This window comes from Prinia subflava, chromosome 14 (assembly GCF_021018805.1).
Source record: "Prinia subflava isolate CZ2003 ecotype Zambia chromosome 14, Cam_Psub_1.2, whole genome shotgun sequence".
Taxonomy (NCBI): Eukaryota; Metazoa; Chordata; class Aves; order Passeriformes; family Cisticolidae; genus Prinia; species Prinia subflava.
In genome coordinates this window covers 1105105-1132952 of record NC_086260.1, presented here as the reverse complement: position 1 = coordinate 1132952, position 27848 = coordinate 1105105, and the positions used below count along the sequence as shown (strand labels likewise).

Here is a 27848-nt window from a genome sequence, read left to right as displayed (position 1 = left end):
ACCCTCCCTGGGCAGTTCCAGGGCCTGAGCTCCCTTTCCATGGAGCAATCCCTGCTGCTGTCCAGCCGTGTCACCGGCACCCGCGGGGCCTTTCCAGCCCTGCAGCCGCTCTGCCCCAGCCCGGGGCGCTCCGGGGGCGGCCGTGACCGCAGGGCAGGCCCGGCCCCGGGGCGGGGGGCACCGCCCGGGCCTGTCCGGGGCGGCCGCGCCGCTGCCGGCCCCGCCCGCCCTGCGCCCGGGCGGAGCCGCTGCCGCGGGCCGTGCCACGACAGCCCCGCGCCGCGCCGCCCCTTTAACGCTGCTGGGCGTTGCCCCTGAGTGACAAACCGCTCGCCCTATGGCAGGCGGCCGCTCCCGCCTCCGCGCCGGCTCCACCAATAGCAGCGCGGCATGGGCGGGCCTTGCGCAGCTCCCTACCCGAGTTTCCCTTCCGCTCTTAAAGGGGCCGCGGCGCGGCGCGGGCGGCGCCGCTGCGCTATGCGCGGGCGGCCATGCGATGGCGGTCGGTGGTGCTGGGGCTGCTGCTGCTGCGGCTCGGGCTGCAGGCGCTGCTGGCGCTGCTGCCCGCGCTGGCCCGCGGGCTCTGCCTGCACCCGCGCCTGCCCTGCCCCGGCCCGCGGCCGCCCGCGCTGCCCGGCCCGCCCGCGGGCGCTGCGGGGCGCGGGGCCCGGCTGTGGGGCGCGGCGGCGGGCGGCGATGAGTACGAGCGGCGCTACAGCGGCGCCTTCCCGCCGCAGCTGCGGGCGCGGCTGCGGGACGCGGCCCGGGGCATGTTCGTGTTCGGCTACGACAGCTACATGGAGCACGCCTTCCCCCGCGACGAGCTCGACCCGCTGCACTGCCGCGGCCGCGGGCCCGACCGCCGCGACCCGTGAGTGCGGCCGGGAGCGGGGCCGGGCGGGGAGCGGGGCCGGGCGGGGAATGACTGCTGGGGACCCTTTGGGAGAGCGGCTGCTGGGGCCGGGCCGGGCCGGGGAGCGGCTGCGGGGCCGGGGTGGGCACGGCTGCGGGGCCGGGTTGGGCACGGCTGCGGGCTGGCACCGGCCCGGGTGTGTCTCCCTGGGGGTCAGGGTGGGCCCAGCCTGCTCCCGGTGCTGCTCAGCCGCGGGACAGTTGGTGATGGCCGTAAGCTAAAATACAGCAAGTTCCACCTCTGTATGGGTCGTGGAAGGGGTTGGGTTGGAAGGGACCCTAAATCCCACCCAGTGCCACCCCTGCCATGGCAGGGACACCTCCCACTGTCCCAGGCTGCTCCAGCCCCAGTGTCCAACCTGGCCTTGGGCACTGCCAGGGATCCAGGGGCAGCCACAGCTGCTCTGGGCACCCTGTGCCAGGGCTGCCCACCCTCCCAGGGAAGAATTTCCTGTTAATATCCAATGTAAGCCTATTCCCCTTAAGTTTGAAGCCATTTCCTCTTGTCCTGTCACTCCAGTCCCTCTCCATATTTCTCGTAGTCTCCCTTCAGGTATTGGAATGAGCTTCTTTCCATAGTGGGGCAGAGCTGTGGAGCAGCTGCCCAAGAGTTGTGGAGCCTCCCCCTTTGGAGACATTCCAAACCCACCTGGACACGTTCCTGTGTCACCTGCTCCAGGTGACCCTGCCTGGACAGGGGGTTGGACTGCACGATCTGCACAGATCTCTGCCAGCCTTAACAAATCTGTGATTGTGCTCTTCCAGCTCCAACCTGAACATCAACGATGTGCTGGGGAACTACTCCCTGACGCTGATCGACGCGCTGGACACGCTGGCGGTGAGTCCTTGGCGTGGGGACACTGCCCTGGCCACCCCGGGGACTGCCCTGGCCACCCCGGGGACTGCCCTGGCCACCCTGGGACCTGCCCTGGCTGGGGGTGCTCCCCAGGGCTTGCCCAGGTGGTGCAAACAGCTGGATCACGAGCCAACAGCTGGATCACCGACCGTGTCACATGGGGGTTACAGGATGGGAGTCGTTGGGGATGTCAGCAGAGATTTCCAGAAGAGACAGAAGGAATTTTGGAACTCCTCCCCAAGGCTCAGATGAGATTTCTTTGGGATGTGGCATGACTGGTGCTGAGGGTGGGTGGATTTGAACTGGAGCTGCTGTGAGCTGCTGAGAGGTCCATCAGAGGAGGGTTCATTGCGTGCACAGTAGTTGGAAGAGCTCTGGTTGTTTCACTTGGCAGAGGGGGCCTGACTGACACAGGGACCTGTGTGAAGAGTGGTGAAAGGAAGGCAGGGAAAACCCATAAAGCTGCTTCTCACCTGCATTTCTGATAAAATTGGGAGATAATGTGAGGAACAGCTCATTTTTTGTTAGTACCAGGGGTCATGAGGAAGAGCTCACTGGGCATCTGCAGAGACCCCAATAGGTTTTGTTATTCTCACAGTGCAGCCAGGGCAGGTTTTGTGCCTTGGGGAGTGTCAGGGCTCACTGATGTGCTGGAGCCACGGGGGATGTGCATCTCCTCTGGTGCAAGAGGTGGTTTGGGCTCTTTGGGATCTGAAACCTGTCACAGTGGACACGGGAAGAACCACATGAGGACACGCTGGTGAGCGAAGCAGGAAAAAGGGGCGAGTTTATTTACAAAACCCAGTTTTATACATTTCCCATGGTGCCCGTGGATTGGAGGATGGAATTCCACCTCTCAATCCACGTTGGTCGAGCTAACTGTCAATCACATTTCTCCTCCTACCTAGAAATATGTAAACAATAAAAGACAGTTAGCAAAACATGGCCAGTGTTTATAGTAGAAAATGTGATAAGGTGAAATTTCTGACTCCAATATGAAGAATATAACAGAAGGCTTAAAAAAGTCTTCAAAACCAGAGTAACAGAAACCCTTCCCAATCTACCCTGGCCCTGCAGCAGTGGTGAGGAGCTGCTTGAGCAGGGCAGCTGTGAGCAGAACTGAAAGCAGAAGTGAGGGAGGTGTTGGATTTTATTGACAGGGAAGTTTGGGATCTGTGCTGTGTGGCTGATAACGGTGCCTTCCTCTCCTCCATCACCAGCAGGGCACTCTGAACTTCCTTTCTCAAATGTGAAGGTTCTGGTTGCTAAAGTCTCTTATGTTTCAGAAGCTGCTGCATGGGGGCAGCCTGTTGTGCTCCTCATTGCTCAGATCAAACACTTGATGCTTCCCCCCTGGGTCTGGGTAATGGGGACAGCTGGCACCTGGTGCTTTGGTTAAAAAATGAGGTGTGTCCCAGCATTTTCATGAGTTCAGGCAAGCAGGAACCTGTGTTTTCCTTCCACATTCCTGCTCCCCTAAAGCTCAGGCTGAGTTTACATCTGTCTCTGGATGCACTGGAAATCACTTCATGGGTTAGACCTGCAGGAAGCAGGCACAAGGGAACTCCTGGATGTGTTGGGTCAGGAACCTGAAAGGTTGGACTGGCCTTTGGTCAAATAAACATTCATCAAACTTCATTGTTCTGCAAGTTGTGTTATGTAGCAAGCTAAACTTAACTCTTGAACTGGTAGTTCAGGCAGTTTGAGCACTCAGTGTGCTAAATCCGACTGCTGGGCTAAGATGTGAACTTGCCATTCTCTTCCCCAGCGCTCTTCTGAAGCAACACTTGTACAAACTAGCTTTGTTTTGTCTTTAAAAGGTAATGGGAAACTCCTCAGAGTTCCAGAAGGCAGTGAAGTTGGTGATTGACACAGTTTCATTTGACAAAGACTCCACAGTCCAAGTGTTTGAGGCAACAATCAGGTATGTGGTGCTGAGTTTCTGTCTTTAAAGCAGTAACAAGGTTAAAGACTTGGTGTGTGTAATTCAAAGTGAAATCATTGATTAGGAGGTCTTTGACAGGCTTTGTTCCCTAAATTGTTCTTCAAGTAAGCTGTTTCTTAATCTTCTATGAAAATAGTCCATCCTTTTGTATTGGAAACACTTTTAATCCATCCTGTGTGACCTGGAGCAGTGAGACAGTGGCTGGCTCAGTGCTTGCAGACTCTGCTTTTCTGTTGTCACTCTTGCAGCACAGACTCAGATCTGTGCCCAGCAAACAACCCTGGGACAGCTTTACCCTGGTTTGTTTTTGCTTTTTGGGCTTCTGCTCAGTTTCACTTTCATTTTAGATGAAGAAGACTCTTCTGTCTTGGAAATGGGTTTAGATACTGTCTGATTTTAAAGGGTTTCATTTCCTGAGTGTCTCAAGCAGTGTTTGTTCCTCCTTCACTTGGCTAGGCTTTCTTTTTTCTGAGTACAAAGTTTATGTGACAGCCTTCCTGCTGTTCGCAGGGACAAGGAGGTCTGCACTCCTAAACAGGCTTGGTACAAGAACTCCTGGGTTAGGTAAAATTTGCAGAACCAGGTTTTGGGATACTGTGGCTGACAACAGCATGACTTCTACATGTGTTCACTACTGGTGGGGAAAACCAGATGATTTTGTGTAGTGCCTGTAAGGAGCACAGAGTAACAAATCTGTCAGACATGACACCAGTAAGGTGTTTAGGTGAAGAATGAGGTTCAGAACAGACTGAAAACCCGAATTTTCCTTTTCCCACAGGGTTTTGGGAAGCCTGCTGTCTGCCCACATCATAATCACAGACACCAAGCAGCCCTTTGGTGACATGACCATTAAGGATTATGACAATGAGCTGCTGCACCTGGCTCATGACCTGGCAGTGAGGCTGCTGCCAGCCTTCGAGAACACCAAAACTGGCATCCCCTACCCTCGGGTGAGTGGGCACAGAGCCCTGGGGAAACAGGCTCAAAGCAGAGTCTCACAGTCCTACAACCTAAATTTTGGGCCCTTTTCTGTGCACTTGGGGTATTGGGCGTGCTCTAAGTTACACAAGGGACACTGCCCTAAGTTGTGGTGACATGGGTAGCACAAGTTGCTCCTTCTGTCTAGTAAATGTTTTCCCTGGGCTGATTTCACTTTGTGTTTATTGTTCCCTGTGGGTCAGCAGTCATTTGTTTCTGTGCTGTTTGGCTGGGGCATTCCCTGCCCTGTGTCACACAGCAGCAAACAATACTGTCATTAACAAGGAATACTGTAAAGGCAAATAGCTGAGGAGAGTCACTCTGCTGGTGACTTGCTGCTAAAACAATTATACTAGAGTAAAACTCTTCTGAAGTATTTGTCATACTGGGCTTGGAATTTACAATTTTCCTGAAGGCTGCTCAGTGGGTGCTCGATACTCTGGGATTCTTGGATGCTGCAGCCTCTTGTTTTAAGCAGATGCTTTGGTAAGGAGAAGGATGTCACTACTACTGGAACAATCCTAAACTGCACAACTATAATTAGCACTTGCCTGGCTGCTCTTAATTTCTGGAGACAGCAGCACTGCTTTTCCTTCAGATGTGCCAGGCTGTAGAAATGTGAATTTTCACTTGTGTTCAGGGCCTGGTAAAGCAGCTGAGGGTGGTGTAACTTCCCTTCAGCGTTGTGTTCCATGGGGAAGGGGGAAGCATCCACTGAGGAATCTCTTGATTTCAACAGCAAAACTGAGGGCCAGCAAAGAAGGAAAAGCCTGAATGTTTAGTGGAAAGCATGAACTGGAGTGGAGTTTGCCAGGGTTAGCAAGCATAAGAGAAAAATGAGGCTTGCCCGCTTTAGGCATGGTGCTCTAAAGCTGGAAGAAGAATGTCAGGAATTCTACAGGAAAGCTTTCCAAGCAGCAGTGTGCTGCTTTTGTGTCTGTGTGCACGTTCCGTGCTGCACAGGGGGCAAACGCTACCACCAAGGCTGTTCCTGAAGGTGAGGGTACAGCTGTGAGCACAGCTGTGAGTGCAGCCTGCCTGTTCACAGGTGAACCTGAAGAAGGGGGTCCCTCCAGACAGCCACAACGAGACCTGCACAGCAGGAGCTGGCTCCCTGCTGGTGGAGTTTGGCATCCTCAGCAGGCTGCTTGGCGATTCCACCTTCGAGTGGGTGGCCAGGAGAGCTGTGAAGGCCCTGTGGAGCCTCAGGAGCAACAACACCGGACTGCTGGGTAAGGTGTGGGTGCTGCAGTGTTAGCCTGCCTCAGGCTGAGCCATCAGGCCACAGTTCCTTCGTGTGCCCTCACCTTTGTCCTTCTGCTCCTTCATGTGCTCCCACCTTTGTCCTTCTGCTCCTTCGTGTGCCCTCACCTTTGTCCTTCTGCTCCCTCTGGAGCTGTTCAGTCTCGTTCTTCCTGCGTACCCAGGGGTTGTGTTGAACAAATGGCACTTTGGGGTTTTCTAACAAAAATGGAGTCTCTGAAGGACTCCTTAGGTTTTCAAATTGAATTTTTCACAAACTGGGGAATGGAACTGAAGGCCCTGCTTTATGTCCCCATTCATATAATTCAGATTGGCAGATGACTAAAAGTAGTTAAAATACGTGTGTGGGTGTTCCTCAGATGAATCCACCTTTGTAACATTTCATCTGATGTTAATCTTTGATCCTTCCTCCCTGGGGGTTTCTGAACGTGTAATATTCCCAAGTCTTGACTGGATTGTTTTTCTCTGCAACCTCAGACTGAACTTTTTGTTTGTTCTAAAGGAAATGTTGTGAATATCCAGACTGGTCACTGGGTTGGAAAGCAGAGTGGGCTGGGAGCAGGGTCAGATTCGTTCTATGAGTACCTGCTCAAGTCCTACATCCTCTTTGGGGAAAAGGAGGACCTGGAGATGTTCAACACTGCCTACCAGAACATCCAGAACCACTTGAGGAGAGGGTATGTGACTCGTGTCAGCAGCAATTCCTTTAGAGTGGCTCCTCCAGCAGGGTCTGAAACACATCTGTTTATAGTGCTTGTGTCGTGCTCTAGAAAATCTGTTCTCCTTGTCACTGTAAGAAGCAAAATCTCATATCCATGGTAGTCTGCTCATTCCTCAGCAACTGAGAAGCCAAACTGGTTCCTGCCCCACTTATAAATGTTAAGGCTGAGAAAAAGAAATTTGGCAGTGCAAAAGAAATGTATTAAATTGGCTGCTTTGTTTTTCTGGAAGCCTGATCTTGCCGAGCATGACTTTCTGGTAGAGATGCTGCTGGCAGAGCTCTAAGATAGGATACATCCCTTATGAATTAACTGCTCTGAGAGCATGGCTGGTGTTTGGGTTCCTTTCATGCTGAGCCCAGCACCCCAAAGCAGTGGCAGCTTGCCCTGGCTGGTGGCAGTGTGCTGTGCTGCCCTCAGTGAGGCATTTCTGTGTTGCTGTTGTTCCCTGGCAGGCGGGAGGCCTGCAATGAGGGAGAGGGTGACCCTCCCCTGTACGTCAACGTGAACATGTACACAGGCCAGCTGATGAACACCTGGATTGACTCTCTGCAGGCCTTCTTCCCTGGGCTGCAGGTAAGCTTTCCTTCTGGGAAAGGCCAAGGGGAAAGGCCCATCCTGATCCTGGGCTGGGAATGAGTGTGGGTTCTGAGCTGAGCTCCCTCCTGTGGGTTTGTGTTTGGCTGCTCTGACAGGAGCTCAGTTCAGCTCTGCATTAACACAGCAATGTGGGGAGGCCTGGCCTCCTCTCTGCTAGATCTGAGACACTTTAAACTTCCCTCTTTTAACCTCAGCGTTTGTATTCTGTGCTAAAGCTTTTACTGCAGAGAATGAATACATTGGTACTTCTGGGGGTTCCTTTCTGTGTGTTTGATGGGAGATGGGCTGTACTGGATGCCACAGTCTGCTCTTTGCTGGCTTGCAGCACTGAGTGTGTGTGTCTGTGGCTGCTGTCGTGCGCAGGTGTTGATAGGAGATGTGGAAGATGCCATTTGTCTCCATGCCTTCTACTACGCCATCTGGAAACGCTACGGGGCCCTCCCAGAGAGGTACAACTGGCAGCTGCAGGCCCCAGACGTGCCCTTCTACCCACTGAGGCCCGAGCTGGTGGAGTCCACATACCTTCTCTATCAGGTACTGACTGCTCTGAGTTGCACTTCATGGCTTGGCCAAAATGCTTTTGTTAGAGAGCATTTTATTCTGACTTTGTTCAGAGAGCCACTGTTCCCCTGCCCTCTGGCCAGCTGGAGTTTGGCAGCCCTGGAGCTGCCTGTTGTCACGTGGAGGTCTCTGGGCAGGCACTGCAGTGTTGTGCAATGTTGTTGCTCTGCTGTTTGCTTCAAAAATAGCCTTTTTTATAAAGCAGGCAAAAACAACACTAAACAACCTTTTCTAAAAGCTGCTGGCAGGTTTTTTTTACAAGGCGGAGACCTGTGGCTGCTCAAACAAAATGTAACAGCTAAATATAACAGCTTTCCTTGCAATACTGTCCAGGCACAGACACAATAAACTGAAATAAGTGTCTGCCTGCAAGGAGGGGATCAGAGAGTTTGGATTTACTGCAGGTTTTCTAGGATTTGCACTAAAGCAATTGTGAGAAGCTTGCACTGGCTAATCCAAGTCATGCTCCTATAAAGATAAATTTGTGTGATACACAAGACTCTGGTACCAATAGGCCTTTGTTGTGTTATTTTTACAAGATTTCAAAATTGCTGACTCTAACTCTTGTCTGTCTTCCTTATTTAGGCCACAAAGAACCCGTTTTACCTTCATGTGGGAATGGATATTCTGCAGAGTTTGGAAAAATATACAAAAGCAAAGTCAGTCTTCAATGTTCTTTTCTTCTCTCAGTGCTATTTACCTACATTTTATTATACAAATATTATATAGAATCCAGTCTGCCACATGTAGGTAAACCAGAAAACCCAGCCCTCCTTGAGAGCCACAAGTGATGATTTATTTACTGAGCATTTATTTCTTTCCTGTCTGAAAATGAAATTATAGTCCAGTGGCAACTTTATACCTTAGGAATTTTATCACTGCCTTTCAGAATGCATTGTTGATGATCAGCTGCTAAAAACTGCTGAAAATAGTGGTTGGGATTTTTCCCAGGGATCCTGCAGGATTGTTTCTCACCTCATGGTGTTGAGCTGAACTGAGGGATGGCCTCAAAGCCAGATGCTGTTGGATATCAGCTTCCAGTTCAAGACAGCAGCACTGAATCCTGCCTTTATTACTGAGTGCCTGAACTTCTTGCAAGACTCAGGGGGAAGACAATGAGTTTTAATTCCTTACTGTTAATTGACTCATTTTCTAGACAAACGTGCAATGATTGGCCAGGTCAGCCCTTGCTGTTGAGTGGGGTTCAGGAGATCCCAGACCCCAGAAGCAGCAGTGACCAGTGAGTGCTTGCACAACAAAATTGTTCCATCTGAACTTCACCCCTGGCAGCTGGAATGCTCTGAATTGGAGGAATATCTGGGGAGCACTGTGAGAGCAGGGCAGCTGGAACTGAACCCCAACCAATGTCCCATGTTGCAGGTGTGGCTACGCCACGTTGCACCACGTGGTGGAGAAGACCAAGGAGGATCGCATGGAGAGCTTTTTTCTCAGTGAGACCTGCAAATATCTGTACCTGGTACGTGTGTGCCACTCACTGCCAAGACACTGTGCACAAAAATGGCAGGGGGGGGCAGGAGGTTATTAATTATTAATTAGAAACTGTGTTGGGACATCATTAATGACAAGGTGCTGGGCTCTGGGGTTTGTGGGTGGGGGTGATTCAGGCTGAGCTGCTCTCTGACCTCACCCCAGTCTCTGAGGTGGGGCAGCTGCCCAGGAGTGATTCCTGAGCCTGGAGAGCTGCACACCTTTGGGAAGAGGCTGGAAAGGAGAGGGAGCAGGGCTGGGGGCAGCTGCTGCTCAGCTCTGAGCTCACTGCTGCTTGCAGCCCTCCTGCCCGGAGCAGCCTCTGCCTCCTCCCCGCTGGGCTTTGGCACTCACAGGGGAAAGCATTTGGGCTGGCACTGCCTGAGCCCCTGTTCTCAATCTCCTTTAGTGCAGAAAACCAAATAAATCTGTGACTGAGTGCATGCCAGCCTAGAAATGCCTCACAGAGCAGCTTAGAAAAATAAGGGCACTTGAAGTTGTGTGAGAAGTTTTTATTCTGCTCTCCTCTTCTAACTGCCCAGATCATCCCTTGCATTAAGACTGTTTATTTCCATTTGCTCTAAATTATTTAGCAGTATTTAGCACTAAAAGGTATTTTTGTGTGATCCTCCAAAGCATGGGGACGTGTTTCCAGCTCCCTGTTACTGGGAAGTGAAGGATGTGGCACACCCCCAGTGACTCTCTCCCTTCTCTCTGCAGCTGTTTGATGAGGAGAATCCCGTGCACAGATCTGGGAATAAGTTCATGTTCACCACTGAGGGCCACGTGGTGTCCGTGGACGGGCGTTTCCGGAGCTCTCTGTGGGAGGACATCGGGGACGAGGGCAGCGCCCACCGCGCCAAAGGCCCCGAGCTCAGGGCAGCCAACGTCAGCTCCAACGTGAGCACAGCACAGCCTGGGCAGGGGCTGGCAGGACAAACACAGCCTGGGCACGGGCAGGGGCTGGCAGGACAGCACAGCCTGGGCACGGGCAGGGCAGCAGCACAGCACAGCCTGGGCACGGGGCAGGGCAGCAGCACAGCACAGCCTGGGCACGGGGCAGGGCAGCAGCACAGCCTGGGCACGGGGCAGGGCAGCAGCACAGCCTGGGCACGGGGCAGGGCAGCAGCACAGCCTGGGCACGGGCAGGGCAGCAGGACAGCACAGCCTGGGCACGGGCAGGGGCTGGCAGGACAAACACAGCCTGGGCACGGGGCAGGGGCTGGCAGGACAAACACAGCCTGGGCACGGGCAGGGCAGCAGGACAAACACAGCCTGGGCACGGGCAGGGCAGCAGGACAGCACAGCCTGGGCACGGGCAGGGCAGCAGGACAAACACAGCCTGGGCATGGGCAGGGCAGCAGGACAGCACAGCCTGGGCACGGGCAGGGGCTGGCAGGACAGCACAGCCTGGGCACGGGCAGGGCAGCAGGACAAACACAGCCTGGGCACGGGCAGGGCAGCAGGACAAACACAGCCTGGGCATGGGGCAGGGCAGCAGGACAGCACAGCCTGGGCACGGGGCAGGGCAGCAGGACAAACACAGCCTGGGCACGGGCAGGGCAGCAGGACAGCACAGCCTGGGCACGGGCAGGGCAGCAGGACAAACACAGCCTGGGCAGGGGCTGGCAGGACAGCACAGCCTGGGCACGGGCAGGGCAGCAGGACAAACACAGCCTGGGCACAGGGCAGGGCAGCAGGACAAACACAGCCTGGGCACGGGCAGGGCAGCAGGACAGCACAGCCTGGGCACGGGGCAGGGGCTGGCAGGACAAACACAGCCTGGGCACGGGCAGGGCAGCAGCACAGCACAGCCTGGGGAAGTGCTGCTGGAGAGGTTTGAGAAGGGCTCAATACCTGAGAGGCTCCCCTGAGGAGCACTTCCAGCAGCAGCAGGAGTATGTGAGGGGTTCTGGTGAAGGTGAAACCTGTCCCCTTTGAAGTATTTTGCAGAATTTTTTTTGTTCTTTGTTAATTACTTCAAATTATTTTTCCCCTCCTCTTTCCTTTGCCCTTAAAACCCTCCAGTGTTGCTGTCAGGAGCAGAGGGTCGTCTGAAGCAAGCTTTGTCCTCCTCAGTGTGGTTTTGGGAGAATGTAAAGGGGACTTTAGCAAGGCCTCAGCTGAGCCCAGGGCTGTGGCTCTAGTGGCCATCACCAGCTAGAAGAGATCTGGTTTAATCACAGCATCACCCCCTGGGGCAGGGACACCTTCCACCAGAGCAGTTAAGGACAATTTTTTTAAATCCCTGCTGGTAGGTTCTGGTGTGGTTCCTTCCCTCCTCCCTGCAAAGCTCCAGAAAAAGAGCATTATTTTAAACATTCACAGTTGTCATAGTGAAGGGAATCTCAGTTGCACAACAAGCTGTGCTGTGTGTTTGGAAGCTGCAGCCTGCACTGAGGAAACACTTGCTGCTCATTTATGGGATTTGTGCTGGAAGTCTGCAAGGAACCAGGGAAGGTTGGGGTAAAAAGTGTTATTTGGTACAGTTCTCTGTACTGGGAGGATCTGAAGGGATTGCAGAGGGGATGGGCTTGCTTGGGTTTGGATTGGAGTTTTTAAAAAGATTTAAATTTTCTCCACAGTGTAACAGAGTCCCTGATGAGAGGAGGTATCTGCTGCCCCTGAAGAGCAACTACATGAGACAGATCGACAGAATGGTGGGACTGATCTGAGGGACCCTGCAGGGAAACCTCCGAGGAGCTGGGGATTCCTCTGCAGACATTCCTGCCCTCAGCTGCTCCTTGCACGGGCTGAGACCTCAGGTGTCCCCTCAGGTGTCCCCTGTGGTCAGCCAGGACACAAAGGAGATGGAGCTGAGGCCTCTGAGCTGGGGTAACCTCCTCAGCCACTGAACAGAGCTCCTGTTCCAAGACTTCCATGAAAAATGTTGCAAATGAAGGCCGAATATATTTCAAAGGAAAAAGAAGGCAAATTGGCCTGTGCCACTTAGCTACCTCTTTGTAGCTGTGTTACAAATGTCCCTCTAGAGCAGGGTCTGGTATTTAATCTGAAATGATCTCGGGGCTTGGGGAAGGAGTGGGGAAGTGCAATTTTTTACACCAAGTTGAATTATTGAATTTTTCTGACTAGCAATACACAACCTTAAGGTCTGCTCAGGTAGGAACCCACTGGGTTTGCTAAAACAAAACTGCTCTGTGTGCTCTTGGAAAGAAACTCGTGGTGGGGTAAGAGCTGTTGGTAGAGCCACCCCTCATACTGACAGCTGATAGAACTGCAGGGCTGTGAGCCTGTAGCTGCAGAAAGCAGTGATCAAACCAATCCAGGTGCCTTTGTGGAAGGGAAGGGGGAATTGCAAAGCCACTCAGGCAGAAGTTCCCAAAGTTTCCTTGTTTGCCATGTTTTAGTGCCTTTTCAGGAGAGATGCTGCTAAGAACTGGTGTCACAGTACATGAAGAACAAACTATTTCACATTCCTGACAGGATTCATGTGTTAGTGCCTTAAGTTCTCCTCACTAGCAGGGAAAACTGAGCTTCCTTGGGAAGATGGAAGAGTATTTCTGATGAGCTGGTTGCAAAATACAGTGGAACCCAAAGTTACTTTTTAAAAAGAGATGTTTGTTTGTTTGTTTGTTTGTTTGATTGTTTGTTTTCTAAGACGCTGGAAGATTATCTATGAACTTTCAGGAAGAAGGCAGTTAAAGGCTTGAGGGATGACAACAAACGGAGGCCAAAACAACTGTTTTAAATATAAGAAGTTGGGTTTTTTTTCCAGTGGTTCCCCATTGCTTACTTCTAACTACAGTTGAAGTAGTAGAATGTTATTTTTGGCTTAATGACTTTTAAATTGAGGCATAAATACAAGGGCAACTTGATCTGCTGTATTTTCACCTTCTTACAACAACATTGGTTTTCGTAAACCACGTGTTGCAACTCAAAACATTTCTAATAAATATGAAGTTTGTGCTGGAGAGGTTATTGTTGGAATCTTTTAATGTACAGATGCATCTCAGGGACTTTCTTGTAGCATCTTCTATTCCATGATAGTTGGATCTTGTATTCAGGCAAAAAACATCATCAAGTCTCCTTAGTCTTATTGTGTGTGTTTGAAGGGGTGAAGGGTTGGAGGGGGGAGAGGGAAATAGGTTCAAATTTCCAAAAATATTGCAATAGAATGGGCTGCCTTGGTGTTTGAGGCAGCTGCTGATTCCAGCTCCTGTAGGATTGGCTTTGCCAAAGGTATTGGAGTGTCTGAGCTGTCTGAAAGGAGAACAGGAACTCAAGGTGTGATGCAGAGAGTTCAGGCTGTGCCTGCAGGCAGTGCAGGGTGAGGAGGATGGGCTGGGGCAGGCAGGGCTGGGCTCTCCGTGCTGCTGCTGGGCCAGGGGGGCTCAGCCGGCTCTGGAACCAGAAGTGGTGGGGTGGGAGCCCAGCACAGCACCCCACACTGGCTGTGTGAACTCTCAGGGTGGGCAGGATTTGGGGGTGGAATTGGCACCAGGAAGGACAGGACAGCAGGACAGACACACCCTAAGGGTAGTGGTGGCTTCTCCTGGTCCAGGTTTGTCCCTGACTCCCAGCTGAGCTCCCTGAATGTGACCCTGGCCACTCTGTGTTTGTGCCTTCTGAACTCCCGAACCCAGGGAGGGTCCCAGGCCAGGGCTGTGCACAGAATCCGTTCCAGAGCTTTCCAGAGAGAGCTCCACGACCGTGAGGAAGTTGCACAACTGTTTTGCCATTGTGTTTTCCTTGGGATTGCCAGGAATAGTGAAAGGTGGCTGAGAATGGGAGCAGCCCAGACAGGAATTGCAGCCTTCCAGCCAAGGTCAGCTTCCCTTGGGAATTGCTCTGGAATTTCTGTTGCCTGGTGATGTGACAATCATCTTCCCATAGAAATTCTCTTCATCCTCACAGAGGCTGGTGACAAAAGACTGTTCCTTCAGGAGCCAATTTTTCTTCCTCTTTGTTCTAAAACTGCTTGGACATGTTTTTACTCTGTAAAGACAGGGCACCTGTTGTGCACTAAAATGAGAACTTTTGTACAAGTCAGTGGCATCAAAATGGAACTGATAACAGTGCTGGAATCACTTGCTGAAACAGACTCTGGTATTTCTTGGTATCATGTGCAATATCAGGTTTTCCTAACTAAAAGTGCCATGTATGCTTAATTGTTATTTATCCATGAAGTATTTTACTGAGGACAGGAAACTTGGAAGAGGACCAAATATGCTTTCATGAAATGTCCTGAATTTTCAACACTTGGCTTGTGTTTTGCAAATCTGCATTAAAGAATAGTATGTTTGACTACTTGGATGTGTGTTTGTCTTGTAGGGGATCTCCCTGCACCTTCTGTACTCTGGGATTTCATCTGATTAGGGCTGGGAGAATCCCGTTTATTCTTCCTGCAGGAGGATAAATCCACCCCAAAACAACAGGGCTCGCTCTTCTCCCCCTGTTCCCCTCTCCATGAGGATTTGGGGCAGCTGAGAGCAGGGATTGATGTGGGATAAGTGAAGTGGGGCAGTTCCTGGTCTCATGAGCACGTCCTGACCTCCCTGCTGGCATTCCCAATCCTTTATCCAAGCAGGCCATGAAAATCCTGCTCCAGGTGGGAATTCTGCCCCAGGAACCTTGCTGGGCTCTCTCCAGCCCGTGGATAACCAGCCTGGGAAGGAGCTGCTGCTGGGTTTGGGAGCAGGAATGTGGAAATGAGCTGCCTGACCATCACTGTGATTGATTGATTGGTTCTCTTGTGCTGCTTTCCCTCGCGGATTTGTTTTCTCTCTGACTGTCATTATGTCCTGTGTTGTTTCCTGGTCTGCAGTCCTGCTGCAAAGGCTGCTGGAGCTGTGTGGAGCTGTGTGGAGCTGCTGGAGCTGTGGGGAGCTGTGTGGAGCTGTGTGGAGCTGTGTGGAGCTGTTGGAGCTGTGTGGAGCTGTGTGGAGCTGTGTGGAGCTGCTGGAGCTGTGGGGAGCTGCTGGAGGGCGTTGGCTGTGTCTGGATCAGACTCCACCGTCCAGGGAAATCTCTGTTGAACATCACAGATGGGGATTCTGCAGTGGTTTTAAAGTTCCTCTGGGATTTTGGATAATGAGAACTTTGCCTTTCTTTACTTTTGCTGCATTCTAAGTGTCAATCCTACAGTGGTGTAAAGGGGCTGGAATACTGATTTTGGGGCAAGCACCCAGCTCTGGTGTTTTTCCTGTGGCTGCACATTTCCTCACCGCCCTGAGCTGCTGTTTGCTGTCGTTCCTTATCTTGTCTTGCTGCCTTATCTGCCCCCAGAGGGATGAGCAGCTCTGGGCTGGGCCTGAGTGCTTTGATTGCAGCTTTTCCAGCCCCCGTTTAAGAAATTATCTCAAAAAAGCCGCTCTGCCATTGCTGCTTTCCTGGGAGGCTGGAGTAGTAAGATTGCTTGTGATACAAGATTTAAACCCCCAATGTGACTGAAATAAATGTGAAATGCGGGGACCGGCAGTGCTGGGAGCAGGGCAGGGGTGCGCGGGCTGCAGCTCCGGGGCGCTCCAGCAGAGCCCTCCCTTGTGCCGCGCTCCGGGGCTGTGGCTGCGCTGCAGCCTCGGGGCTCCGGGCATGGCAAAGGGAATTTTCCAACTTCCCGGGAAATGCGGGGTCAGCGCTGCCCGGGGAGCTGCAGAGCATCCCCAGCTGGGAAAGGGGACACGGCACTTCTAATTCCCAGGGATGCTCAGCTTTATCCGGCCTTGGAGCTGCTTTGAGGGAGGGATTTTGTGTCACTGATCACCTCTGGTAAGGTTTATCCAGTGAATGCTCCCTGGGAGCTGCTTTGTGCCCCTTCAGCCTCGTTTGTCCCCACACTGATGAGAGGCCCTTGGTTTGGAACCATATGACTGAAAAGCGCCTTTTTCCCCCCAAAGGTCTGTGATTTTTGCTGCCTCACCTTTTGCAGTGTGGAGGATGAGAGCTGGGGCGGCTGCTCCATCCTCAGCAGTGCCCAGAGCTGGTCACTCCCGTTTTCCAGGGCAGCAGCACGGCTGGGTCCTCAAACAGCATCCCTGGGAAGTTATTTTTTATTGAGGTAACGCTGGCAAGGAGGGGAAAGGCACCAGTACAACCCAGTCCTCAACTGGTGAGGATGCTCTGACCTCCTGCTCCAGCCACAGGTGGGAACTGGGTGAACTGGGAGAGCTGGGAGCAGCCCCAGCCCAGCCTCGGTGCTCAGGGCTGGATTTACTGGGTCTGGGGAGGAGTTCCAGTCTCCACGGGGAGCAACTGGTGTGACTGGGAGTGCCCCAGTGCCTCCTGCCCTGGGGAGAGGGAGAGTGTGGGAGGAACCCCCTGGAATTGGGAGATTGTGGGTTGAACTCCCTGGAATCTGCAGATCATGGAGAAATCTCCCTGGAATTTAGGGATTGTGGGGAGAATTCCCTTGGCATTGGAAGATCATAGGGAGAACTCCCTTGGCTCTTCCACACTTGAGGCAGGTGCTCTAAAATACAAAAACCCAGACAAATTAAGTGGGGAAAAAAAAAAAAAAGACTATTTCAGTTTATTAATACTTTTGAATAATTGAAATTACTCTCTGGGTAAGGCCCAGGGGCTTTCCAATAATGGCAATCTGCATACTGTTAATTATTTATAATGTTCATTTGGGCTAAGTCATTGCTAACATGCACAGCTCTTGGAAAGCTCCATGAATCATCATCCTCGTGTGCAGCAGCAGCGGCAGCAGCGTGGTTCTGTCACAGAACTTCATATGGAATACAAAACTTGGGCCTGAAAAAACCCTGCTTTTCCCCCTCCCCTGTTCCAGAGGAGATGGATTTTTTGCAGCAGCCTTCAGGAGGAAAAATTAACTCTAGAAGGAGTATTTAAATAAGCAATTTTAATAGATCAAATATCCCCGTGCTCGCAGACGCTGCTTAATGAGAAAACAAATTATGTGGGAGTTACAGATTCTCTTTTTTTAATATTTATCTACAAATGATTCCCTCTCCTTTGCTTTTGCTTCCCTGCCTGCAGCAGAGTGCACGGATCCACCATGGCAGAGCCAGGATCCTGCTGGAGAGTAGGAGGAGAATTATCCATAATTTGGTGGCAGGAAAATCAGATTCAACAGAGTTGGGTTTGTTTGTTTGTTTGTTTTTCCTTTTTCCCCTTGCTTTATTTTCATTCTTTTTCCTCCCTTCTTTCCTCCCTTCCTTTCCCTTCCTTTTTGCTTCTTTTTTTCCCTTTCTGTTTCTTTTTTCCTCTTTTTTCCTGGCTGGGAATGTGTGCTGAGGAGAAGGGAAGGAGGTCTCTGTCCCACCCGAGACTCCCTGGGATTCAGGCTGTGTGTGTGAGTGGAGGTCACAGAGATTTGGGGGGATTTGGGATAATCCCTGGGTCTCAGTGCTGGTTTATCCAGGCCTCCTCATCCTGGGAATGTGGAGCTGGAACCCGGGGCAGAGCAAGGATGGCTCCGTGGAAGGGCTTTAGAAAATGCATTTAAAGCCTCGGAAACGCCATTAAAAATGTTTAACTTGTTATTTTACATTTATTCCTGCATTTTATCAGCTGGACTGGCCATGATCATCAAAATCACATTTTGGGGAGAAAACCATGCTCAGCCCATCCTTCCCCTTTCCTTTCCAGCTTTCTCTCCAAATCTACCCTGGAATGATTTCTCCTCAGTGCAGAGGAATGCTTCAGCTCAGTGATTAATTAGTATTGCTATTAATATAAGATGCAATTCCATTGGACTAATCTATCTCATTGGCCAGGCTTTAATTAATTAGGTAATAAAAACAACCCTAAAAAACCCCTTTGAACACTGGTTAATGAAACCCATGGATCTACTTATTAAGAATTAAAACCTTTCTCTCTTTGATACTTCCCTGCTTTATTAAACTCTGCTCCATTGCTTTGTGTGGTTTGTCCCATCAATAATGAGGCTCTTTCTTCGGAATTGCTTGGAGTGAGCCAAGAAATCTCCTATTATCTAATTAGGGACAGCTCTGCCTGCACAGTGAGTACAGCAGCAGCCAAAGCCGTTTGTTCCAGGCGTTTTGTGGTGTTATCATCATTAAAAAGCTCCAGTCTCACACACCCCACACCCATTTCCACATTTGAGAAACCTCTGTGGGTGAGGAGCTGGTTCCACCCTGGGCTGGGAGGGCTGGGACAGCCCCAGTGGGACACAACCCCATCCCAGGGTGCTGGGGGAAAACTCCCTCTGGGGGATTTGTCAGCCCGGGAGCCTCCATCCCCTCCTGGGGGATTTGTCAGCATCCATGGGAGCCTCCATCCCCTCCTGAGGGATTTGTCAGCATCCATGGGAGCCTCCATCCCCTCCTGAGGGATTTGTCAGCCTGGGAGCCTCCATCCCCTCCTGGGGGATTTGTCAGCATCCATGGGAGCCTCCATCCCCTCCTGGGGGATTTGTCAGCATCCATGGGAGCCTCCATCCCCTCCTGGGGGATTTGTCAGCATCCATGGGAGCCTCCATCCTCTCCTGAGGGATTTGTCAGCCTGGGAGCCTCCATCCCCTCCTGGGGGATTTGTCAGCATCCATGGGAGCCTCCATCCCCTCCTGGGGGATTTGTCAGCCCGGGAGCCTCCATCCCCTCCTGGGGGATTTGTCAGCATCCATGGGAGCCTCCATCCCCTCCTGAGGGATTTGTCAGCATCCATGGGAGCCTCCATCCCCTCCTGAGGGATTTGTCAGCCTGGGAGCCTCCATCCCCTCCTGGGGGATTTGTCAGCATCCATGGGAGCCTCCATCCCCTCCTGGGGGATTTGTCAGCATCCATGGGAGCCTCCATCCCCTCCTGGGGGATTTGTCAGCCTGGGAGCCTCCATCCCCTCCTGGGGGATTTGTCAGCCCGGGAGCCTCCATCCCCTCCTGGGGGATTTGTCAGCATCCATGGGAGCCTCCATCCCCTCCTGGGGGATTTGTCAGCCTGGGAGCCTCCATCCCCTCCTGGGGGATTTGTCAGCCCGGGAGCCTCCATCCCCTCCTGGGGGATTTGTCAGCATCCATGGGAGCCTCCATCCCCTCCTGGGGGATTTGTCAGCATCCATGGGAGCCTCCATCCTCTCCTGAGGGATTTGTCAGCCTGGGAGCCTCCATCCCCTCCTGGGGGATTTGTCAGCATCCATGGATGCCTCCATCCCCTCCTGAGGGATTTGTCAGCATCCATGGGAGCCTCCATCCCCTCCTGGGGGATTTGTCAGCCCGGGAGCCTCCATCCTCTCCTGGGGGATTTGTCAGCCTGGGTGCCTCCATCCCCTCCTGAGGGATTTGTCAGCATCCATGGGAGCCTCCATCCCCTCCTGGGGGATTTGTCAGCATCCATGGGAGCCTCCATCCCCTCCTGGGGGATTTGTCAGCCCGGGAGCCTCCATCCCCTCCTGGGGGATTTGTCAGCATCCATGGGAGCCTCCATCCCCTCCTGGGGGATTTGTCAGCCCGGGAGCCTCCATCCCCTCCTGGGGGATTTGTCAGCATCCATGGGAGCCTCCATCCCCTCCTGAGGGATTTGTCAGCATCCATGGGAGCCTCCATCCTCTCCTGGGGGATTTGTCAGCATCCATGGGAGCCTCCATCCTCTCCTGGGGGATTTGTCAGCATCCATGGGAGCCTCCATCCCCTCCTGGGGGATTTGTCAGCATCCATGGGAGCCTCCATCCCCTCCTGAGGGATTTGTCAGCATCCATGGATGCCTCCATCCCCTGGTGCCGCTGGATTTTGGCCCCAGCGGGCTGAGCAGCGCTGCCTCCTGGGTTCAGGAGGGAGGGGATGGAACAAGGCTCGCAGCCCTCCAGGATAAACCAGGCTCCTGCTCTGCCTTCTGCTCCAGCCTCTCCCTCCTCCTGCCCAGGGGATTCCCTGGGACTCGCTGTGATAAAAGCTCCGGGAATTCTCTGCAGGAGCAGTTCGAAGGTTTTAATGCTGGAGGAACCCAGAGGTTCTCCTTTTGTGTTTCACCTCCTGTGGTCAAACATTTCTGTCACAGCATGGAAGGAGCTGCAGTTCCACGAATTCTGGCTGTGTCCCGAGGGATTCACTCCAGCTGTTCCCTGCCTGGCTCCTCCAGCTTTTCCAGCTGCTTTCAATGGGGAAATCCAGGATTGTCCAAGGCAGAGGCAAACCCATGCTCTGCCCATGAGGACAGGAGGCAACAGGAGGTGCAGGAGAACTTTTTTTAAGAAACAACAAACTTAGAGAAAGCCAAGGAGGCACAGAATGATTCTCAAGATCTAATTATTGCAGGGAATGAAGGCAAGGCAGGCTGCTTGAACCTGCCCGCTCAGGGTTATATTAATATGAAGCATTTAATCATTAGGGAGATGGAATTAGTTCACCCAGACTGATCCCTAAGCTGAACTGGAAAGTTGGACACAATAATAATTTCATAAACTTCCTCAGTATAATAATTTTCTAGGACAATTATGCTGAAGGACATCACCTTGTGGGGCTCTGATATCCTCGTGTGCTTCACCTGGGAAGAAAATGGAAAATGGAGCTGCTGCTTTTGAGAGAAGAGAGGGGGAATGTTTCGTCTCCCATGCTGAGGCTCAGACCTGGGGGAAGCTTTCCTGGATTTTCAATGTTTCTGCTTTATATTTTTTTATTAATTGAAGGTTTGGTTGGGGAATATTTAAAGGGAAGTGTCTTTCTTCTCTCAGTTTTTAATTTCCAGGCAGGAACTGTGATTTTAGCAGCTCCTCTTCAGTTTCTAATCCCAAGTGTGGTCGGGTTCAACTGCCAGAATTTGTTTGAAGGATGGAAAAAATTGGGATAATAATTGAAGAAAATTGTTGGGAATGGTTACAATGAAATAATGAGTACCAGGGGACTGTGATTAACAAGTAATTATCAGGAGGTGGGCAGGGCCTGCCCTTCCAGCCTCTCCTGGCTTTGAGGAACATTTTATAAAGCCTTTTTTGGGGTGAAATGTTGTAAAACTGCCCCTCATCGCTGCTGCTCGTCCCCATCCATTTGATCCAGGTAGACTTGGCTGGACTCTGGTTTTCCCCACCTAAAATTTGGGAATGTTGCTCTGAGCAGGGCGGATTTCAGAGCCTTGCCCTGGCCTGGGTGGTGGGAATGGTTTGGGGAGGAGGGGATTGGCCAGAGGCTGCTCGAGGAAGGGTTTGAAGCTCGGGGAGTGAGGGGTGTCCCCCTCAGCCAGGCCTGGAGGGAGATCAGGAGCAGATCCCCTCTGGCCAGGACAAGGACTGGAATTCACCTGTGTGCCCTGTGCATCAGGAGAGCACTCCCAGTCTGAACTGGGAGCCCCCCAGTTTGCCAATGACCCATTAAGGGCACACCTGAATTATTGAAGTGGCTTTCAAACTTCTCAAATGTGGAGATGTGCTGTTTGTCCTTGAAGTTTAGTGTAAGAAAAAAAAAAAAAGTCATTTATAACCTAAAAATGACTGCGAGTTTTAAAAAATGAATGCAGGGGAATGCAGAGCAGGGCTGGAAAATCAGGGATGCTGCTGCTTCCTGGGACCCCTCCAGGAGAGAACAGCTGTGCAAGCTGCAGAGCAGCTGAAAAATGCACCCCGAGTGATGCTCTGGGAGAGTTTCACTGCCACAATGAGCGAGCCCAGGGACAAAGGGAATGTTTAGGAGCCCGGAGCAGGAGCCAGGCACCTGTGTCAGAGGAGGCAGCTCAGAGTGGTGCAGGGGATGCTCCCGTGTGGGGATTTCTGCAGCAAACAAAGGAAGTCTGGAGCTGGCTATTGCCAGATGACTCAGAATAATGACAGTGTGAGCAGTAAACAGTGTTAATTTATACAGGTGACATTTAAAATGCAAATCAGACCTTAAGATAATTGCTGGAAATAAGGGAGCCTCTGTTGGTTTAGGGAATATTTCCAGTTTCTATGGAAATTATTTATAATGCAGGGAGATGAAGGAAGGAGCTCGAGCCTCGCAGGGCTTGGCTGGAGCTGCTCCTCCCTGGAGTCACAGGGTTTGTTCAAAGGGAGTGCCTGGGGAGAGGAGCTGGGGCTCCAGGGAGTTTCTGGGGTAAAAAGTTCTCAAATCTCTTGAAAAAAGAGAATTTCCCCCCCCCTCTTGGCACTGCAAATGCAGGTGGACCAAAATGAGGCGATGTCACCGTAAATGTGCGTGCCTAAAGCTGCTCCTGAGCCTCACATCTGCCCCAGGGGAGGGACAGGACAGGGGAATGGCATCCCCCAGGCAGGGGCAGGGTTAGGGGGGATTTGGGAGTCTGCCCTGGGAGAGCCCTGGGCAGTTTCTGTGGCTCAGTGGATTTTGGGGAGCTCTGCCCTGCCCTCCTCCAAAGCAATCATTTCCTCTCTGTGGTCAGTGAACACTACCAGGGCATCCTCTGGGGCCCTCAGCATCTTTATCTGATTTAGAGCAGATTTCTGCTCTCTTTACAAGCCCCAATCCTGTTTTCTGCTCTGATTCCATCTTCCTCTCCTGGAGCTGGACATGCAGCCAGAGGCTTTGGGGATTTTTTGATGGGAATTACCTGAGTGCTTTTTTTTCCCCGATTAACCTCCCACAAACCCTTTAATTTTCCTGCTATTTATCCCCCTTTGCACTCAGCTTCCAGCTCTGTTATTCCCTGCTCCTGCATGCTTGCCCAGCTGGCTGAGACACAATCTCCTTCTCATCTGAGGGGCTGAGAAGGTGCAACAACAGCCCTGGGAGTGCTCCCACCTTGCATTGGCAAGTGCAAGAGGTTCTCAATATATTATTCATTTTAATATCATCTTTTAATTCTTTGGCTCACTTATCCTGGAACTAGAGCAACAGGCTGTTATGTCTTCTCTGTCTTTAATGGGGCCTTCTTAGCAGGTTCAAATGGTTCTCATATCCAGGTTAATAACTTGCAGTTCCACTTCACTCGGATGTTTTTATTCAGTGATCAGTTGTTGGTGCAGGTCTGAGGACTCAGCAAATCCGTAAGTTATTTATAATAAATCCTGTAGCCACCTGATAGCTATTACAGACTCTTTAAAATTGATGCCACCCTCATTTGCTGCCGTTTGTAACAGCCCCAATTCCTTAACCACTGATAAATAATGCACAAAAAGCAGTGTAAGGAACATATTGGTGTCTTTATTCACCTTTTCACGGCAGCCTGTGCTGGGGGCTGTGGGCAAAGCTGGGGCTGGCTGGGACGAAGGCTCTGCTGCCCCTCAGTGCCAGGGAGGGGTGCTGGGGGTCATTGTCACCCACGTGGGGTGGTGCAGTGACAGCCCCAGGACTGCCAGAGCTCATGGGGAAGGGTTTTAAACTGAGGCACAATGAGGGAGGAGGTGCCCAGAGCAGCTGTGGCTGCCCCTGGATCCCTGGCAGTGCCCAGGTCAGGCTGGATGGATCCTGGAGCAGCCTGGGGCGGTGGGAGGGACCTGGGTGGGGTGGGGACAGCCCTGGCCCTTCTCTCAGCACCTCTGTGGGCTCTGTGTGCCAGCTCCTCCCCACTGGCCAAAGTCTGGGTAAAAATTCCCAGTCCTGGAGCAGGGAGTGCAGCTGGCCCCGGCTGGGTTTGGTGGCCCTGGCTGGGTCTGGTGGCCCTGGCTGGGTTTGGTGGCCCTGGCTGGGTTTGGTGGCCCTGGCTGGGTTTGGTGGCCCTGGCTAGGTCTGGTGGCCCCGGCTGGGTCTGGTGGCCCCGGCTGGGTTTGGTGGCCCTGGCTGGTCTGGTGGCCCTGGCTAGGTCTGGTGGCCCTGGCTGGGTTTGGTGGCCCTGGCTGGGTTTGGTGGCCCTGGCACAGCTCTGGGGACAGAGGGTGGAGCTGCAGAGGGGTCACAGGCTGAGCCCCCAGGCCAGCAGGAGCTGCCAGGGCAGCGCTCAGGACCAGGGCTGTGACACCTCCTCTGTTCCTCTCATCTGAGCTCACACATTGCACAAGTAATTCAATTCAGGCGGGGCAATTAAGGAAACAATTATCTCTCGTGTCTTGGGCTGATCTCTGGGTCATCTGAGCATTGTCCCTTTTGATCTCATTATGAATATAAATATGTAATAAATTGGCTCTTAATTCAGTGGGAAAGGTCAGGCTTGCTTTCTACAGGAGACAAGGCTGGATTTAATGGGAAGATCTCAAGGACAAGGGAAGGGTTTGTTCAGGACTGAGGGGATGAGCAGCAGCCCCTTCTGGGGAGTTGTGCAGGACTCCTGTGTGTGCACGACCTTTCCACGGGCAAATCCTGCCTCAAGACATTCCCAAGAGGGAGAACCCGGCCCCGGTGGCAGCTCAAGGTTGGTGCCTCACCAGAAGTTCCCCTGTGGTGATTCAGTACTGGGGGGGCCTGACTGGGCCCAAAGGGGGAGCTGAGGCTCAGGGAACCTCAGCACTTCATTCCCTCGGGGATTTTGGCAGCCTGCTGGAGAGGGGGTGAACAGGGGGGAACAGCTCATTTTGTGGTCACTGCAAGCTCACCAACAGCCTTGGCAGGTGCAGGAACATCCACTGCACCCAGCTGAGCTTTGCTGAGTTACCCAGGTTAAATTCAGATTTGTGTAGTTTTTGTTTGGTTCCTTTTTTTATATATTTATACCATTATCAAAGCATCCACTCAAAAACCGCTCAGTATAAGCAGTGAACAACTGCAGAAATTTGCTTTCCTCTTTCAGATGTGCAACTGCAGCAGAACTGCAGGGCTGGGCAGGAGCAGGAGGGCTCTGGCAGCACCGGTGGCATCCCCAGCTGGCAGTGGCATCTCTGGGAGTGACCCAGGTGAGACAGAGCTGCTGCTCCCCTGGGCATTCAGAGCACACCCGGGGCTGCCCTGGCAGTGCCCGGGCCAGGCTGGGCGGGGTTGGGACAAGCTGGGACAGTGGAAGGTGTCCCTGCCCTGGCAGGGGGGAATGGGATCATCTCCGAGGCCCCTTCCCACCCAAACCCTTCCCAGCTGGCAGAATTCAATCCTTGCAGCAGTTGTGCTGCTCAGGGTGGGCTGCGGGGAGGGAAATGCTCTGCCCAGAGCTCTGGGGTTGATAAAATCATCTGCAGGGCTGGGTGGCTGCTGCTGTCCCTGCTCTGCCTCCCAAACAGGAAACAAAGAAAACCACGCCAGGAGAGACTCTGAGGTTTATCCCTGCAAATGGAATCAATTAATAAACCCCACTGATGAGGTTTTAGTATCAGCACAAAACCCTTTTGGAATGTAAAACGCTGCACATGTCTCTTCAATTGGAGAGAAAGAAGAGGAGAATTTTTATCTTTTATTGGTTATTCTATTCACTTCTATTTTTTTTTTTTTTTTTTGCTTTCCAGGAGGTAAAAAATAATTCAGAACTGGACTTGCTGCAGAATTCCCTGTTCAGACATTTTAATGTCCAGTGCCTGGCAGTGCAGAGGACAGGTGATTATGCAGGCCTGTCTTTGCTGCAGAAATGGATTTTTGGGTGCACGTTTTAAAAAGCACAGCACAGAAATCCTGAGGGGTGTGAGGGGCTGGGAGCTCCATCCCCCCCAGGCCTGCTCAGCTCAATATTGATGGGGCCAAAGGCCTTTAGACAATTCTTTTAAAATTATTTTCATTTTTAGAGTTAAAAATGAAACCCCAGCATTTTTAACAGGTTCAATTTTAACAATCTTTTACAATGTGGGCCAAAAGGGCTTCGTATCCACGGGACCCCAAATGGCCTCAGGGAACCCCAAACACCTCAAAGAGGGTCCCAAATGACCTCACGTGACCCCTGTGACCTGAAGTAACCCAAATGACCTCAAGTGCCCGCGTGACCTAAAATAACCCCGATCATGGTCCCAAATGACCTCAAGTGACCCCTGTGACCTAAAATAACCCCAATGACCTGAAGTAACCCCGATCGGGGTCTGAAATGACCTCAAGTGACCCCCTGTGACCTAAAATAACCCCAATGACCTGAAGCAACCCCGATTCGGGTCTCAAATGACCTCAAGTGACCCCAATGACCTGAAGTAACCCCGATCGGGGTCTGAAATGACCTCAAGTGACCCCAATGACCTCAAGTAACCCCGATTGGGGTCTCAAATGACCTCAAGTGACCCCAATGACCTCAAGTAACCCCGATTGGGGTCTGAAATGACCTCAAGTAACCCCAATGACCTCAAGTAACCCCAGTTCGGGTCTGAAATGACCTCAAGTAACCTCAATGACCTGAAGTAACCCCAGTTCGGGTCTGAAATGACCTCAAGTAACCCCAATGACCTGAAGTAACCCCGATTCGGGTCTGAAATGACCTCAAGTAACCCCAATGACCTGAAGTAACCCCAGTTCGGGTCTGAAATGACCTCAAGTAACCCCAATGACCTAAAATAACCCCAATTCGGGTCTGAAATGACCTCAAGTAACCTCAATGACCTGAAGTAACCCCAATCGGGGTCTCAAATGACCTCAAGTGACCCCTGTGACCTCAAGTAACCCTGATCATAGTCTCAAATGACCTCAAGTAACCCCAAATGATCCAGATAAACATTTTCCTTCCCTTCTCAGGAAAATCCACAACTGTCCCAGGTTTATGTCCAAAAAGGAGACAGAGCATTCACGTTTATTCCAATAAATCATTTATTTCCCCTTGAAACATTTCCTCCCGACTTCTGCACCTCTGCTCCCTGCGCCACGTGTGGAAATCAGTGCAGAGGAGCAGAGAATGCAGTAAATACTGAATGTGAGAAACATAATATAACATAACATAAATATAACCTAACATTAACATAACATAAACCTAATCTAACCTAACATAAACATAACATAACATAAACATAACAACAAAACATAACTAGAATAATATAAACATAACATAAATATAACATAAACATAACCTGACATAAACATAACATAAACCTAACATAACGTAAATATAACATAACATAAACATAACTAACATAACGTAACATAACATAAACATAACAACATAACACAGTACAATATAATATACAATATAATATACAATATAATACAATATAATAAAGTATAATCTAATATAAATGATATTATATTACATATTTACATTCTATTTTATACAATAAATACAGAGAATAAAGCAGACAGTGACATATTAACCCATTAATCACCAGAGCTCTGTGGAGGTGTCTGTGGCTGCTGAGAGCTGAGGTCTCCCCCCTTCTCTTCCACTGCCAAGGGCAGGTCTGGGGGTTTGGGGACCTTGGCATGGCTGTGGGGGGCTCCGGCCGTGTCCGTCTGTCCTGGCTGCTGCTCCTGCAGTCCTGAATCCTGTTCTCAGCACCAAAGGGCAAAGGCCGCGTCGGGGCCCTGGCAGGTTCCTGTCAAGAGATCTCAGAGACACAGGAGGGGTTACAGGGCACCGCGGGCACTGTGGGGCTGTGCCAGGGCACCCCGGGCACTGTGGGGCTGTGCCAGGGCACCCCGGGCACTGTGGGGCTGTGCCAGGGCACCCCGGGCACTGTGGGGCTGTGCCAGGCACTCACCCAGTCTGTGCCAGGGCACCCCGGGCACTGTGGGGCTGTGCCAGGCACTCACCCAGTCTGTGCCAGGGCACCCCGGGCACTGTGGGGCTGTGCCAGGGCACCCCGGGCACTGTGGGGCTGTGCCAGGGCACCCCGGGCACTGTGGGGCTGTGCCAGGCACTCACCCAGGCTGTGCCAGGGC

The 27848-nt window shown here is 51.9% G+C and overlaps 1 protein-coding gene and 1 long non-coding RNA gene across 2 annotated transcripts; both read left to right on the top strand.

The window, feature by feature from the left end:
• The first annotated feature begins 446 nt into the window (after nucleotides 1–446).
• On the top strand, nucleotides 447–12886 carry EDEM1 (ER degradation enhancing alpha-mannosidase like protein 1). The gene is made up of 12 exons (XM_063411870.1): nucleotides 447–871; nucleotides 1678–1750; nucleotides 3589–3692; nucleotides 4492–4663; nucleotides 5740–5923; nucleotides 6457–6631; nucleotides 7129–7249; nucleotides 7637–7807; nucleotides 8420–8493; nucleotides 9215–9311; nucleotides 10043–10222; nucleotides 11908–12886. Exons 1-12 carry the CDS (start codon nucleotides 492–494, stop codon nucleotides 11995–11997), a joined length of 1821 nt encoding a protein of 606 aa, XP_063267940.1. The 5' UTR covers nucleotides 447–491; the 3' UTR covers nucleotides 11998–12886.
• A 2327-nt stretch (nucleotides 12887–15213) lies between these two features.
• Nucleotides 15214–25646, top strand: LOC134558159 (uncharacterized). The gene is made up of 3 exons (XR_010082292.1): nucleotides 15214–16425; nucleotides 24305–24970; nucleotides 25511–25646. It is a non-coding gene; the product is annotated as an uncharacterized LOC134558159 (long non-coding RNA).
• The last annotated feature ends 2202 nt before the right edge of the window (nucleotides 25647–27848 follow it).

What these genes read in the sequence shown, in the direction of transcription:
- EDEM1 (XM_063411870.1), top strand. Translation starts at nt 492, where the DNA reads ATGCGATGGCGGTCGGTGGTGCTGGGGCTGCTGCTGCTGCGGCTCGGG. An exon ending in GGGCCCGACCGCCGCGACCC is followed by an intron (nt 872 to 1,677) that starts GTGAGTGCGGCC and finishes GTGCTCTTCCAG; the next exon opens with CTCCAACCTGAACATCAACG. An exon ending in CAGCCAACGTCAGCTCCAAC is followed by an intron (nt 10,223 to 11,907) that starts GTGAGCACAGCA and finishes TTTTCTCCACAG; the next exon opens with TGTAACAGAGTCCCTGATGA.